Source organism: Eriocheir sinensis, chromosome 39 (genome assembly GCF_024679095.1).
Source record: "Eriocheir sinensis breed Jianghai 21 chromosome 39, ASM2467909v1, whole genome shotgun sequence".
Classification (NCBI taxonomy): Eukaryota; Metazoa; Arthropoda; class Malacostraca; order Decapoda; family Varunidae; genus Eriocheir; species Eriocheir sinensis.
Genome location: NC_066547.1, coordinates 15,445,210 through 15,462,170, shown reverse-complemented (window position 1 = coordinate 15,462,170; position 16,961 = coordinate 15,445,210). Strand labels below are relative to the sequence as shown.

At 39.9% G+C, this 16,961-nt stretch overlaps 2 protein-coding genes across 9 annotated transcripts in view; one reads left to right on the top strand and one right to left on the bottom strand.

The window, feature by feature from the left end:
• Nucleotides 1-16,961, top strand: part of LOC127009063 (translation factor GUF1, mitochondrial-like) — a 42,729-nt gene that overhangs the window by 24,618 nt on the left and 1,150 nt on the right. For 2 of the 6 annotated variants that reach the window (XM_050881781.1, XM_050881786.1), the window contains 5 exons: nt 492-630; nt 773-987; nt 2,484-2,612; nt 5,423-5,506; nt 7,858-8,017. In XM_050881781.1, coding sequence (XP_050737738.1) covers nt 492-630; nt 773-987; nt 2,484-2,612; nt 5,423-5,506; nt 7,858-7,986 — 696 coding nt within the window. In that variant the 3' untranslated portion in view covers nt 7,987-8,017. Of the gene's footprint in view, nt 1-491; nt 631-772; nt 988-2,483; nt 2,613-5,422; nt 5,507-7,857; nt 8,018-14,817; nt 14,962-16,961 lie in introns of those variants that run through there. The other 4 variants (XM_050881784.1, XM_050881783.1, XM_050881782.1 and 1 more) reach the window with 4 other exon arrangements.
• The window catches only part of LOC127009062 (lysine-specific demethylase 5A-like), a 57,088-nt gene continuing 51,672 nt past the window's right edge, over nt 11,546-16,961 (bottom strand). For all 3 annotated transcript variants that reach the window (XM_050881779.1, XM_050881778.1, XM_050881780.1), the window contains 2 exons: nt 14,107-15,084; nt 11,546-13,914 (listed from right to left, as the gene is read on the bottom strand). In XM_050881779.1, the coding sequence (XP_050737736.1) occupies nt 13,825-13,914; nt 14,107-15,084 (1,068 nt within the window). In that variant the 3' untranslated portion in view covers nt 11,546-13,824. The remainder of the gene's footprint in view (nt 13,915-14,106; nt 15,085-16,961) is intronic.

Sequence of the window (16,961 nt, the reverse complement as noted above, 5' to 3'; positions counted from 1 at the left end):
TATTATTTTTTTATGCATGAAAAGTATGATAGTTATTGGTAATGAAGTAATAATAATACTTGACATGTGGTGAGGGGAAGTCAACAAAATTTGAGAAGGAAAGATGTAATGTGCACTTGAGCAGATTTCTGAGCACAGACAAATTGTGGCCATTTGGAAAGAATGGATGGAAATGATTAGGTGAAGTATATTAAATACCTGCAGCGAGAAAATAGTTCACTAACAACTTTTGCAAAGAAAACATGGGATCAAATAAATGAAAAATTAATTAATTATTTTGTAAAGGATTTGACAGAGAAATATCAGAGGAAATACCTTGAGATCTGCCATGATCTACCTAATATTTACCAGTGTGAATATTGAAGGTACCATTCAAACTGCAGCTACTGCTATTTCAGGTTTTGTTGTTGCTGTTGCTGCCGTTGATTTTGATGATGGTGATAATGATGATAATACTGCATCAGTAACACTAATTTTTCATGACCACTTAGGTTCGAGTTCATGGTGCTAAAGTCATCCAGCAGTATAGGGGAGAGGAGGTCATCATAAACAACCCGGTAAATTGGCCCAGCACTCCAAACATTGTCGAAACATCTGAACCTTTTGTTAGAGGGACAATTATTACACCAGGTTTGTTTCCATTTGAATTTTTATTGAGTTTGCTTTAGATATTTTACTGATAACAAGATTGGGAAATTGGATTAGATTATAGCTTGAAATAGATTATGAATTAACCAAGTCAAAAGATCCACCCTTTCTCACTGTTTTGCAGTTGACTACCTGGGTGACATAATTGGTCTGTGTCAGGGCCGGCGAGGGGTGCAGCAGAGCATCAGAAACATTGACCAGACCAGGATAATCATGCACTACAAGTTGCCATTAAATGAAATTGTCGTTGACTTTTATGATATTTTGAAATCTCTGTCTTCTGGATACGCAACTTTTGATTATGAGGAAATGGGGTTTGAGCTCTCCCATCTAGTCAAGGTAAGGGTGAATACATTGTGTTCTTGGCACATTTAAAATGTTATTTTCTCAGATGAAGTTAACAAATTTATGGGGATTGATCAATTACAGTTATCTGGAATGTAAAATTCTAGTTTTAAGGAAGTTATTCAAGCTGCTACTTAAAAACAGTGTGTTTCTTTACAGAAATTGGTATCAGAGAGTGTTTGTGCATAAATTTGATGGGACAGAGGCACAAGAAAGAAATTTCATGAAAATACCAAGGGTGTGCCAAACTACAAACTACCAGCTGTGGGCAAGAGACAGAGACTGGAAGGAGAGAAAATAACACTAGAATGCTGAGGGCTGTGGCTGGCAACCTGTCAACAGGCTGGCCAACCACTGCCCTCAGCGCTCTTGTGTTTTGCTCTCTTTTCAAACCCTGTTTCATATCCACAGCTGGTAATCTGTAGAATGACTTATTGGGGAATACAAGGAGGAGGAAGAGATACAAAGCAGAACAGGTCAAAAGAAGAAGAGCAGTTTGTTTTGTTGGTCTTCCAGAGTTCAGCCCATGCTTGAACTTAACGAGTTGTGCACGGCACCTATTGAGTGACCAGGTTACCTACATTTTTTGCCTATTATACCTCTCTTTGGACATGTTTTTCCACCGAACACTGTACCAACATATGATGTTATACTCATTACAAGAATCACAACGCCACCTTATTACGCTCAGTGATGGTTGGGGGATTCTCGCAAGGTTGCCTGACCACTGTTATCACACAAAAAAAACAGGGCTGGGTTCGGTTAACTTGTTATCCGCTCAACTCACTGCAGGTGGGGAGGTGATCCAAACTGGACAGTCTATCAGCTGAGTGCAGCCACAATGGCTACCAGTAACAACAGCTCCCTTACAATATTCCCATGAAACATACATAGAAGGTAAGAAGGTACAGGAGAGGCGACACTGGCCACACCCATATAACTATGCTCCTGCCTCTGCCTTTGTTTACAAATACTACCTCCCCCACCCTACCCTCAAAACCCCATGTACACCAACGTGGGCCGTTTGGCTACTGCTGCCATCTTGATGCAACTTGTTCACCCCATTGCATAACAATGCACAATGTTTGGTGGACATTATGTCATCAGCATGTAGGGCACTTTTCACTATTGTCACTGGAGAGAGACACACTTGACTGAATAATTAGGAAAATGGCAGGAGTGTCGACCAGTCACTGAGCAAGGTTGGTCGATGACATACACCAATCAACTGCTCTGTACCGCATGGCCCAGGGCCCAACACACTCAGGTTTTGTGTGTGTGATAGCACATTTCAGGTGTGTGATAACAAGAAGATGGTAGCTTTTAGGGTGTGTGTGATAGAAGTGAATTGCAGCTGTAAGGAAGTCACAAAGGAATGGCTAGAGCAGAAAATGTAAAGTGTGAATGCAGAAGAATTGTGTTGTGAACTGGATATTTGTGCAGTAAGGAAATTAATATTATTATGTAGTAAGATAATCATTTTCACACAGCTGGATATTCTGCTAAATGGTACTGTAATACCAGAGCTATCAAGAATAGTCCACTCTTCAAAGGCAAGAACTGAAGGGAGACGGATGGCGGAAAAGCTGAAAGATACATTACCAAAGCAGCTGTTTCAGGTATGACCTTAACTCCTCAGTACTATATAGTACAAGCAGAGGCTGCATTTACTTATTAAGTGAAATAACTCAGGCCTTTTGATGTTGAACTATTATTATTTTTTTCCTATATTACATGATGCAGTTTAAATATTATAATAGATTTTAGGTATAAGTTAAATTGGGGCAGAGACCTTACCAATTTAACCATTGCCAACTTATGGGACTGGCCTCTCAGCCAACTTTCCCCCCAAAAACTTAAAACCTTTAGCCACTGAAATGTTTCATACTGCTAAATATTACTCAAGGCATGTTCCTTTTTATAGAGATTGGGTAATAAAAATATAAAACATTCATTACAGAAGTAGAAGCATTTGCAAAGGATGCATTCCATGTGTGGCTGTGATGCAGCATCTGCCACTTTAGTTTTCAATTTACTTTCCTGTCACCATCACTTCTTAGGGACCCCATAATCAAAGGATGTTGAGTCAAAGTCACACTGTATATTATTTCTTAGAAAGTAACTAAATGTCAAATATTCTTAAATGTGTGGCATAACCACAGGGGGCCCACATCGCCACCGCCATCGCCTCACTCCTCAGTCTTACATTGTCCCAGACAGTTATCGTTGTTGGTATTGTTTTTATATTCTTCATCACATGCTTTTCCCTTGTCTCCCAGACTTGCCTCCTAGACTATTTATTGTCATCAAAGATGCACTTTTTTCCTCAATAAATTACTGCAAAATTTAGAATGCATCTTGAACACCAAGCGTTACATTACCTGTAGGCGTAACCTAGACCTGTAGGAAGTGTACAGATCAGATAAGATGTTTTAGTTGCTTTTGTTGATGAAGGGCTGTGACAGTCTAGCAGACCCTGCTTGCCCTTGCAGTTTTTTGTGACAACAAGAAAACACTTACAACAGCCATTGTTGTTGTTTTGGTGTTGGTCTTGGTGTGTGAGTCTCTGGCTCTTGGTTGTCATTTGTATCAGCATCCTTCAGTTCAGTCGGTATTTTTCATTTTTAGCACTACAATGTTTTGTGTTTGTTCAACAGCGACCTGCTAAGGTGCTGGATATATTACACTATTGATCTTGGTGTTGGTTTGGTATTGACTGCAAAGTACTCAGCCCAGCGAGCCCTCTGCCCTTCCATGTCTGACTTGAGGCAACCATCTGCTGCTTGGAAAGCACTCACCTGAGAGGAAGGCTTGGAGTGGAGCTTCTTCAGGGCTCAGAAAGCAGGCTGGAGGTCATTTGCATTGAAACACTCCTCAACATCTTCAGTGAGACTCCTGACATACCTCTCTTTGTCTCTCCTCAGGAGAGCTCTAGTCCTATGTGACAAAGCCCTCTATTATGATGAGGTGGTGGCTGAGTGGGCAGCGTGTGGGTGCAGTGTCCTGGAAGACACGTGTTCAAGCCCTGCTCAACACTGGGGAGGTGGTGGCTGAATTGACAGAGTGACGGCACCGCGTTCAGGAGGATGCGAGTTCAATCCCCGCCCCGTGCCACCAAGCTGGGATTTAACTTAAAACTTAAAACTACCCACATGCTGTCCAGAAGACCACCTATCAACCCGGACTCTAGATTCTAGGATTAAAGATGAGCTCTGGGAGGGCAGCATGAGCCAGTGCAAGATGGCGCCACTATAAACACTCGCCTGCGCCAGAACGGGCTGGGCCGACCATCAGGCCGCACCGGAAAGAAGCCTTGGGCCGACCATCAGGCCCCACCGGGAAGAAGCCTACCGGCGCGATAGGCTGCGACGTAAAAAATAAAAAAAAATAAATAAATAAAAAAATAAAAAAAATATTCTTGATTCCTGAGTGGCCTAAGACTGTCACCCACGTGTTGTCACCAGAACCACGTGAATTGTGTCTTGCCTAGTTGTCTGTCATAACCTACGAGTGACTGTGAGAATAATATGCTTATTATGATCTCAGAAGCTGTACATAATCAGTATGTACGAGGAGATATTTCTCGCAACACCAGCCCGGCCACCATTTGCATTGTTTGAAAACCACACAACCACACCCAAACAACAAACAGCTGCATGCCGCGTGTCACCAGAACCGTGTGAATTGTGTCTTGCCTAGTTGTCTGTCGTAACCTTCGAGTGATGGTGAGAATAATATGCTCATTATGATACCAGAAGCTGTGCATCATCAGTATGTTTACGGGGATGTATTTCTCACAGCGCCAGCCCGGCTGCCATTTTCATTGCTTTACTCAAGGACACTTGTCAATTCAAGCAGTAAAGATTACACCAAAAATATATAAATTTCTGGAAACTGTACATTGTCAATGTTCTTTAACCCTTACATATTTCTGAGCAATTTAAGAACTTATTTTTTTTTAAATTGCTGTCTTAAAGTTTGGGGTGTGCGTTATACACCGGTGCACGTTATACGCCGCAAAATACGGTATTTATTTTTCGACAGAAACCTACCTCTTGTTTGATTTACATTGTTTTTGATTTACGCGACCTCTTCAAGGACTCAATACTCGCGTAAATCGAGTTACCTGTATTTTGCATTTAAAACCCTTAATAATTGCTGGAATCTATCACAACGGGTTCTTCTAAAAGACTCGAGGGTACTGCTTTGAGACGTAAACAAACATGGCTGAGACAGTAACATTGTCAGGGGGGTAACTGGTATGAAATTTGTACTTTTTTTTTTATCATTGTTCTACATTATAATTCTAGGTATAATAATTTAGTACATTTTTAAAACATGAGGAAGTGTGAAATTTCAAACTTGAATGTGCTTCAATGTTTGTTGAACACTTATGTAGGTTAAAAATGTTTTTCTAACCTCATTCCAGATTGCAGTACAGGCAGCAGTTGGAGGAACCATCTTAGCAAGGACTAACATAAAAGCCATGAGGAAAGATGTCCTTGCAAAATGTGTAAGTAGTGATGAATATGGTTATTTTCATCTTAATTATTGAAAGAAAAGTTTATATTCAGGATTCTGAGGAGCCTCAGGACATTATTGATGTGGAATTTCCATGAATACATGAAAAATTACCATTGCCAGTTATAGTTTCAAATCCAATGTGACTAATATGGAAAGAGAAAATTACTAATTCACAAGCAAAACAACCATGAGGCAAGGGTAAAGTTGGGGGCACACACTCTCCCTTTGTCTCCGAGCTAACCACTCACGAGCCAACAAATGCTTTATTTTTATTTTTTCCTTTTCTTCAGCAAACACCACAAAGCAAACTCTGCAATGTCAGGATCCATTGCTTGTTTTGCTTTTCAGCTGAAATATCCCAGAATGCAACAGTCCTCTATGTGACCAAACTTGAGGATAAATTCGCAGCAGAAAATTGTCAGGAGATTGTTAAGGTAGAAAATTCCTGAGAAACTAGCTTGTGTGACTGTGCCTTAAGCTGCTGGTGTCACACTGGGCCTTTTCCCTACAAGAACATTGGCAGTAGGGGCAACCAGCACCTCAAACTTTTCCAGGTGTGCGTCACACATGGCCAAGGTCAGTTGCCTGTACAGTGGAACCTTGCATCTGGCGAATACATTAGTCTGAAAATATCATGCCAAATGCGAAATCGCCAGATCTGGGACAAGCTTTAAATGAAAGTTACCGTAATTTTCCCATATTTCCGTACTCTTATCCCAAGGATGTTAATCATAACTACACAAAGCATCAACATAAGTAAAGGGATATATAAAAACTCACCAATATCATATTCAATAGTGTTTTATTGGGCCAAAAGTGTGTGTTTTGGGTTGAAGAATAACTATGAATGGGTGGCAGTTGAAACACGTGTGCACAGCACAAAAACTAGTCAGGGGACTGAGGGGAGGAGGCAGGTAGCTGTGGTGTGGGCCATGTACAGTGGCACCACGGTGTAAACAATGGTACCAATTAAAAATGGCCACCGCCAAGTGAAAAGCTGGATGCGCACAGGGCGATCACTAGATGCAATACTATCTCACGAAATGAGGCACTTTGGAAAGTTTCTAACCTATCGCCAGATGCGAAATCGCATGATAAAATAATGCCAGATGCGAGGTTCCACTGTATTCACAACGTATACAAAATAATCGCCCTGTATCGGCATGCCGCCTTCTGCTAAAGTACGGTTTGTGCTGCCGTTACCCAAGCTATGGACTTGTTGCTGCAGTTAAATGAAAGGAAGAAGTGGTTGTGGGCACGATCATGGCTTCAAAGAAAGGAGGACAGGTGTGTTTACCCAAACCTTGTCAGAGAACTGTGCTGTGAAGATGGAGTCCTTCTACAAGTTTCACAGAATGGAGAAGTTTTTTGACCTGTGGTCCAACAGCACAGGGTGTTCTCATATCTTGTCAATTAAATAGTAAACAAAGCTGCTTTGCCAGTCCACTTTGTGAGTTTCATGGTAGGCCATTTTTCACTGCTCCTCACTCCTTCGCAACTGCCGTTGTCTGTTTATACAGCCGTGCAGTTGCTTGTATCCCCAACTGTTTTCCATCCGCACGGAGAACCGACAACTCGCTTCTGGTTGGTCATACAAGCAACTGCAGTTGCCACTAGCCACAATGGTTAGAGGAAACACCTTTAGGAAGTGCGCGTGCTGCCGACAGTAGGTAGACATGGCCCGTACATGCCAAAGCAGTGCGAAACTCAGGGCGATAATGCGCGAAAGTCGGGATGGTAAGAACTTAAGACTAAGTGCAAAACTCGAGGATCATGAAACTTGAATAGCGCAAAACTCGGGAGGGTACTGTATAATGATCAATTAGAGCTCATTGAATATCTTTATTAAATTCTATACTTATTCAGTGATGGGAGAGGGAGAATTTTTTATTTTTTTATTACATATATATATATATATATATATATATATATATATATATATATATATATATATATATATATATATATATATACATATATATATATATATATATATGAGAGAGAGAGGGAGAGAGAGAATCTGCTCGTTTCATAAAGTACAAAACATTTGTAAGATTGCATTTAATGAAGTTTTATAAATGGTCATTAGCATGATATTATTCTAAAGTACAAAATCAGAAGTTAGTGCTGGAGACGAATGAGAGTGTGTACAGATACCAGATGCCTCCACCATTCTTCTGAGCAGAGTAACTGTAATAATAACCTGATTTGTGGGTAAATAGCAACATGACAGGGTAAAAAATGTTCTAGGACAGTTATGATGCATACTTGTATACAGTGTGTATACATGTAGGAACTTCAAATCTCATGAATAATATTGCCATGTTAAATGTGTTTCAGTATGGTGGAGATATTTCTAGGAAGATGAAGCTACTAAAACGCCAAGCTGAAGGCAAAAAGAAGAATATGAAAATGTTTGGCAATATTGAAGTTCCACGGGAGACCTTCCTCACCTTGCTGAAGAGATAACAAGGAGCCATCATAGTGGTAGGTATGCAAGGTAAATAAATTATTTATGGTTATACACAAACTTTTTTATTTAATCTAGGACATTGGATATAATTATTCATATATAATTATGCATGTATATGCTCGTCCAGGCCACCATCGATCATAACCTTGCAATTACCAAACTAGTTCAGTAAATCTCCACACATACCAGAGGGTCAAAAAAGTTCATTAACCTCTTCACTATGGTAACACACGAAGCGTGTCATGGCTCTCCTGTGCAGCCATTCAGTGATGCACCTGGCGCGTCATCCCTCTGTGCTCGAGACTCAGAGGAATGTGAATCTCGGACTGGGTTACAGGAAGAGCAGTGTATTCTTGGAATGCTTCACTCACTCAGATCTTGGTTTCATCCCCTTTGGTCATCATTCAATCATAAAACAAAATAATTGTGATGCCACCCATATGGGAAAACTCCCCCTGGTTGGCTGCCTGGCCCGACGCACTGCTGCCACCCACTCACTTTGTCTTTGGTGTTGAGAGGAGTTACTTGTCTCCCAGTCGTTATGGATGACTTTTCTTATGAGAGTAGTGGGGATGAATATATGGTAAACATGGAGGATAGTGATGATGATTATGACTCCCATTGAGGGTCCTGAGGTAGAGGTGAGGGAGGTTGAGGAAGGTTAGTTTATAGGAGACATGTTTTCTGACAGGCATCCTGATCCACTGCTACAGTTTGTTTCTCAGTTTTATGGACTGAATCCTCCACCTGGGGACTTGTGTCTGATGTCATTCACTGATGCATTCAAGCTATTCTTTGATGGTGAGTTGGTTGGAAAGTTATGTGCCTCACGCAAACCCCCAGGGGTGATGGATTTTATATCCAGTTGAGGACTTACTCATTATGTGGCTTGATTATTCATACATATGCATCTTTTTACTCTGAAACAAATGTAATGTCATCATGAGTGAATCATATAGCAAAATGATAAGGATAATAATCAAAGTAGACAAAATTATGCTAAAAAGACACTAATTAATTGGCGAAGACTGCACGAGTGAGAAGAGCACCAGCAAACTGCACCCCATGCTTTGCCACTAAGTACAGTGTGCGCATCCTAGAGTGAAGGGGTTAAAGGCGAAATTCATTATATCAGGGTCCATGAAGGGGAGGATTTACTGTACTCATCTCCGTTGCATTAGCCCATAAGCCTATATGGAAATTGAACAATTTCTGGGAAAATGTCAAAATATACCCAGCATTGGAAGAGCACATTTTCCCCCCCTCACTTCCCCACATTGTGAACCCATGCTGCGAATCATGAATTAATTTATTCTATTTAGGTGATCTGGAATTTTCCTATAGTGAAACCATTTCAAATAGTCCATTTGTTCAAAGAATATATGGTGTGGAAGGGCATTTGGTGGAGGGTATCAGATCCTTTTATAGGGATACAAGTGCCTCTGTATGCATGGATGGTGAGTTAAGTGAAAGTTTTAGTGTTGGTGTGGGTGTGAGACAGGGGTGTGGGATGTCACCATAGCTTTTTATTGTGTACATGGATGGTTGTATGAGAGAAATGAAAGCCAGAGTGAGGGAACTATTAGACCGGGAGCCATGGGAGGTCAGCCTAGCTGGAAAGGTAACAAATTCAAACCCACATAGCAATGGTCCTTGTGTCTGCCCATGCATGAAAATTGAAGTCTGCCGGGCCTGCAGTGGTGAACAAGGTCATGAGGTCATGTCAAAGTTGTAGCCCCATAGCATTTATTAACCCCTTCAATCCGGCAACGCTGACGTCGGCGTCCAAAGGGCGTCCGACGTCATCACCGTTAGTCCTCTTTTAAACCTCTTAATCTTCTTCCAATTCCTCTTAATTCTCTTCTAAACCTCTTTAAGAGGAAGTGGAAGAGGATTAAGAGAAATTTAGAGTAGGATTGAAAGGTTTAGAATAGGATTAATCCTCTTCCATTTCCTCTTGACCCTTTCCATACTGTGACGCCAACGTCTGCGTCATTTATGGAAAGGGTTAATACCCTGACTTTGGTCCTGATCTGAACATCACGGTAAAGATGGCAGGATGGTCGCAAATGACTCCAATGGACAAGACAAACAACTTACATTCCGACAATATTTGGCTAATGTTAACTGTTTGGTCTGTAAAAATGGTCATAGTTATCTAATTGCCATAAAAAGATGCCATTTGCACCATACTTCTGAACTATGACCATTTTTGCAGACCAAATGGTTAACATTAGCCAAATGTTGTTGGAATGTAAGTTGTTTGTCTTGTCCATTGGAGTAATTTGCGACCATCCTGCCATCTCTACCGTGATGTTCAGATCATGACCAAAGTCAGGGTCTTAACCCCTTCACTACGGCCGGGCGAAAACGGCGCCCCGCCCCGTATCCGGGCTAGCCGTGCACGCCAAATTTCAAACGTCGCTTCTAGTTATAACAAGTTTTCAGCCATAATCTCAACACAATCATCATGTATTATATATAAAAAACATGCAAATTTAATCCTTACAGTATGGGTGGCGATATATTTCTCTGGATGCTGTGCACGGGGAAAATTTAGGCATTTAAAAGAGGTGGAAATGGTGTCTTTCTTCTTTGCAATAATCGTATATTCATCTAGTATATATGGTGGTTATAAAACTTCTCTACTAATAATAATTAAAAAGTTATGACAGCCAAAAATATTGCGCATTTTCTCCTTCTATACCTGACAGTGTCGCCCAGTCGATATGGGGGAGGTTAAAGTCTCCTAATATCAGTGAGTCGTTGTTATTAAAATTGCCTTAAAATGCTGTACATTTCAAGGTCGTCATCGAGTGATTGCCCGGGAGGTCTGTAGGTGACAGATATATTTAAATTGACTTTTCCAATGCTTATTCGCACGAACAAATGTTCAGCGTTACTGTCTCTTGGTGTTTTGTCAGTGGGTTGCAAATAGCTTTTTGACAAAAAGGGCGACGCCACCACCTCTACGGTTTACACAATCTTTGTTGAAGAGTCTGTAGCCATCTATGTTGTATTCGGAACTTAAATCAATGTTTGTGGTGTCAATAAATGTTTCGGTTATAGCAATTATGTCAAAGTTTTCTGTTAGAGCAAGACATCTCAGTTCATCAAATTTGTTTCTTAGGCTACACGCATTGAAACTAAGGATTTTTAAGTTATCTAGAGGCTTGGTAATAGAGGTGGTGGTACTTGCAGGATCACGGTTAATTTTCATAATCTTCAGTGATACTATATGCTGTATTTAGGAGCAGTAAGTAGCTTTTTTTAACGCCCTTGCAGTCTCCTCTGCTGTAAAAAAAAAAAAAAAAAAAGCTAGGAACTTTCCTCAACTTCTCTGTATCATCCACTACCTATGGATTACTTATGTCTTGAGGGACTTTCTTCCCATGTTAGCTATTTCCTGACTTTGAATGCAGCCCACATTAATCAGTGCTCTGGTCTTCCTCCCCTTACCACCCCTTCCTGACAAGATTACCAGGACCTATCAAATCTATGACCTCAGCCAGAGTATTTTCTGAGTTATGTTGAGATAGTTAAGGATATGAAACATTATAAAGCTTCAAGATATCCTTTAATACCATGAGCAGTGCAGCTAAACTAACACAGGTACACTGGTAAATTGAGGCACAAATCAGTAACATGTTCCTGTGACATCTGAAGTAAAGAAAATTACCTTGTGATTATGCTCTCTGCCACCCAAAATATATTCTGAATATTCAGATGTGGCTATAAGCAAAGGTTTTGTGAGAGGCCAGTTTGTAAAAATATCTACCACTCTACTGTACCTGATCACAAAGAAATGATTACCAATTTGTTCCTCGATAACTGCCAAGAGGTGGCACACGCAGAACAGTTGCCCCAACAGGGAAAAGATTACAATTCTGAAATGCCTGTATAGTAGAGGAAAAACGTACCTGTAACAAATATGGACATTTCAGCACTGTTGATTGCTCTTACAAGTGGGAGAGAAAAAAAGGGGATATGAAACAAATAGTATACAATAATGTGTTGTGGTATTATGTACATAGAGTCAAAATGAAGTGCTTATCTTAGATAGTTCTGCAACTAGACAGCAGTGATACATATCAACATATAAGAAAGTAAATCTACCACTTCACTGATAGATTTCAAAATGAGGCGGGTGGCAACTGAGATCGGGTACCCAAACTGGGTGCTGGGTGGACTGATGATATGGTAATGAAATGAGTTATGGAGGAAAGGGAAGATAGCACCTAAACATTGCCAGAATTCAAAAGGAACTGCATTTATGAAACTAAATTTGTTATTGCTAAGATACATTAGATCTTTAATTCCAAATTTTATGTAAGCTGAAGCATTCATTAGTCACAAGCTATAACCAGTGCTCTAGAGCATCTTACCCAGCCATAACATATCAAGAACATGCAGTTGTACTGGGAAACTGTTACCCCACAAAACATTTTGAAAAAATAAAAAAAGGCCTTGATAATGTTTGTTTGTGGATGGATGGAGTCAATTATCTTAATATTAACTTTTATACATGTTTGTAAGTTTAATTTGAAAACACTAAACTGCACTGTAGCTCTGTAAGGTATCTTGTTATAACTCATTTACTTTTATAAATTCTAAAAATCAAAGATACAAGCAATGCTACTTCATTGATGCCTGTGAAATACAATTATTTACAAGCTTTTCACAAGCATACTAGAATAATACTCTCCATTTATTATAAATACCAAAGTAGTTTATGTGAAATGTTCTGACTTTATAAAATTACATACACATTTCCTGGAAGGTAAAAGAATGAATTTGTATAAGCTCAGTAATACTATGATACCTAGTAACTTGTGAACATGTGAAATACTTTCAGTACACTACACAGCCATGGAAGAATGAAATCTACATTGTGGAAACATTTAATTTCTGGGTGCCATCATAAATATTTCATTTTATAGGATATACAATGAATCTGATGAAATTGACATGATGGACAATAATTTGTACGTTTTAGGGAAAGATAGTGAAAATTAAAATTATAACATAATCCAGAAATATTGCCATTGCAAATATTACAAACACAGAATACAGCATAATCTACAGCATACATAATCACTCACTCATATTTGTACAAAACTACTTGCATTAGGACATGAAAACAAAGTATAAGCTGATGTCGCCCTTAAAGTTTTATAATCCTTAACCAAAGGATTTCCCTCCTTAATACCTATAAAAAAAATGAGAAAAATAAATAATCCTGTCTGGACACAAACACTATCTTTGTTCTGAAACCTACACTTAGTGAAGGGCACTTCAATACTACAACTGCTAATAACTGCCCAATACACAAAGTCACAAGTTCAGATCTACTAATTAACATATGTAGTTGGACTGCCTACTGTGGACAAAACGATAAGTATAGCAGTATTTGTAAAAAATAAAACTTGGCTGTCAGCACTGCTCATGTGACCAAATGCTTAACTAGGAAATGTCAGAAACTACAGATTTGTTTCATATGACACAATCAAAACTTCCTTAATACTATATCAGGTTAACTGGTTGAGGGATAACCTTAAAAAAATGACTTCACAGCAGGTACTGAATGATCCACACTATACTTTACCCTTACACAATGCTGAACTACATGTACACATAGCACATGTTTTTTGTTTTTTTTTTGGTTTTTTTTTAACAACAGAGTAACCATGATTTTCAGGGAAAAATGTATCAAGTCTTCTAGATCACTTGCTTTCCTCCAAGATCTCATGAGCTTGGTACAGTTAAGGCTGTAAGATCCCTTGTCAAGCTAAAAGTCCTTAATTTTTCTTTCAACAAAATGGAGAATAATAGGTTTACTTCAGAGTAACAGAATCCTTAGGTGGCAGGGTTGAGGCCAGGCTGAGGAGGATGTCCACACTTTCCTCTTCCGTCAACTCTCCTGGCTGCAAGTTAATGGGACATCAGTTTCCTACACCCATTCCAGCACTGAAGACATTTTCAACTCTTTAAAACACTTTCCTCATTTCTAGACGTCAAAATAAATATGCCTCCAACACCAATTTCTCTACAATATGAATCGGATTAATGAATTAAATAAAAAAAACATTCCTTACAGTTACATCATCGTCTCCTACCTTGGGTATAGGTTGTTTGGTGGTGCACTTCAAGCACATGTATTCTTCATCCTCATGCACGTCGCCAGCCTTCAGCCCAACACATACGTAGTGGAACCATCCCTCACACCCGTCACACTGCACCCAATCTACATTCTGACCTCCAGGGTGCTGGCACTTGCTAGCAGCACAGGCCTCATCTATGTCATCATCATCATCATCACTCTGTAAACTGTTTGGTGTGGCAGACTGCATTTTTTTCTTTCTACCAACACCTGTGGTTTTTTTCTTGGGGCCATCTTTATTTGGTCCTCCTCCTACTCCTCCTCCTCCTCCTCCTCCTCCTCCTCCTCCTCCTCCTCCCCCTGGTCCACTAGCTCCTGCTCCTGTTCCTTCTTTCTTTTTCTTCTCTATAGATTTAGGAAGCATTTTCTTCTTCACTACACCCTTTGGAGTTTTTCCATCAATGGGAGAAACTTTCCCAAATTTGGCTTTCTTTATAAGAGATTTGTGAGGGGACTTTGGTGACTCATCCAATCCCTCGACCTGGGACTTGCGTTTTTTAGGAGCCGTCTTCTTTGCTTTGTTTTCATCATTTCCTCCACTTGCATTATTAAATGAAAGAAGGGTATCTTGCAACATGGATGGTGGATGACTGGCAGCCTGCAGAACCCTCCACATGTGTGTAGTTTCATCAAGACTCACTTCCTGCAATTCTCCTTCCACCAAAAGGTCCTGCACTTGGGAACGGGTTCTCGGATTAAGGGTAATGAGGGGAGTATCTTGGTTCTCCATGAGACTGGCCACCAGACGGCTCCAACGTGCTTTGTCGACTTCAGACTTCTTTTCCTTGCTCTGTTTGTTACTGGAATAAGCATGTTCCCAGCTACCCTCATCAAGCTTTTTGCCTGCACTGTCCTTTTCAACATCCACTTTGGGTTCACTGTCTTCACTGAGCAAGGAATCATCATTTGTAGACTCATCAATCTCCATTTTTTCCTGAAAAATTATGATTTACCATTAGTGAGAGGAACAACTCATGCCTATAATCCTTAACATGTGTTTAGCAATTCTTCTGTTTTAAGTTTTGGTATTGTTCACTACAGGATTCACAGGTCTGTTTTTTCACTTAATAAAGTAACATTCAACAAAGCTATCAATTTTTTAAGAAACCCATGAAAGTAAAGAAAGGCTTGAGTCACAACATAATTATATGAGCTCTGAAAGGGTCACAAGTATTAGCAGTATAAGCATGAAAGGAAGAACAACTGACAAGGTTGTGTGCAGGGTAAGGCAATAATAAACTTTAGAAGAAAATGGGGCAGTTAGTCATGACAATATATGCAGGTGTACTTTGAAGTAGTTTAGTTGAGTGTGGAGTGATAAAATGGATGAAGTATAATACAATGTGTTTTGATTATGTAACTTAGAATCCAGAGTAGTAAGTTTGTACAAAGGTTGTAAGAAAGATAAAAAAAAGTGGACTAGATGGTAAACTACTGGTCAGATGGATGGATTGTACTGAGGAATACATGAGAGGTAACGCAAGAGGTGTTGATGTACAGCGGTGCACCGAATTTCGCGCCTAATCCGGACCACTGTAATCAGTGTGAAGCTACAATAAAAGTCCTTTAATCTGGAATGCAGGAGGTCACAAATCCTCTGAACAATCAGATTTTCCAGATTACTAGAAGGGAACCTCAAAATGTTAAAAACACACCATGCCAACACACAAGACTCAGCCACTGGACCTTAACACTCGAGCGGGTGCAGCTGCTGCTGCACAGCCACACCCTTGATGCAGGACACTAAGAAGGCACACATACATATAGTTCACGTAAATTGGATATAATGCCGTACAATGCATTAAAATTACTTTTGCAACAAGGTGGCGGGGAGGGTGAAAGTGATTGTAAAGGAAAGTATGAGATGCCCCTTCCACAGTGCTCCTCTAATGTTATCGTTTATTCTACATTTTCATCACTTGTTTCTGTTTTTTATTTTGTTTGGTTTTGTCTGACTGATAGGAGTTGTGATGTGGAGTGGTGGTTGAGATGAGGCAGCGAGAGCGATGGTGATTGTAAACAAAAAAGTATGTGGTGCGCAATGCACCTTCCATAGTGTCCTTCCAAATGTTATTGTTTACATTCTACATTTTCATTGCGTTTTTTATTTTTGTTTGTTTGTTTGTTTGACTGCCTGGAGTGTCACCACAGGTGCAGAAATGGACCGTATTGGCTATACAGCCAGAGCCACACATAGCCACTTGGTGACTGTCAAAGCATACAGTTCAAGTTATAGACTAGAGATAAAGTGCGTTTGAGGCTGGCTTTGTTGCTGTCACCGCTCCAAGCCAACAACTGCGCACATTTCACTCCTACCCAATTTCCTGACACTATCAATCAAACCTGACAACACACGCAAGACACGTTATGGGCCGCTTTCACAGTCATTTTATTTGTTTTGGCCGATGGGGTAGTGGCAGCTGTGGGGTTAGCCTAGCTCCGCACCTTACCACACATTCTCAACACCTCTCGCTTCCTCTGCAGCCGCCACTACCCCAGAGGCCAGTTACACGTGTCTATAAGACAGACTAATTCTGGTAGGTCCCTGCAAATATTAAGTGTTTTAAATGTATTTATTTGAGTGATCTGGCCACATGGCACAACATAATCCCATAAAAATGTTAAAAAATATTAGGATTTTGGGGCCTGGAACAGATTTTTTTTTCTACATTAATTTCAGTGGTATAAATTGCTTCCTCATTCGAACATTCTCAATTTGAACAGCCTAAATAAACAAATTAAGTTCGTATCACGAGGTATATATATATATATATATATATATATATATATATATATATATATATATATATA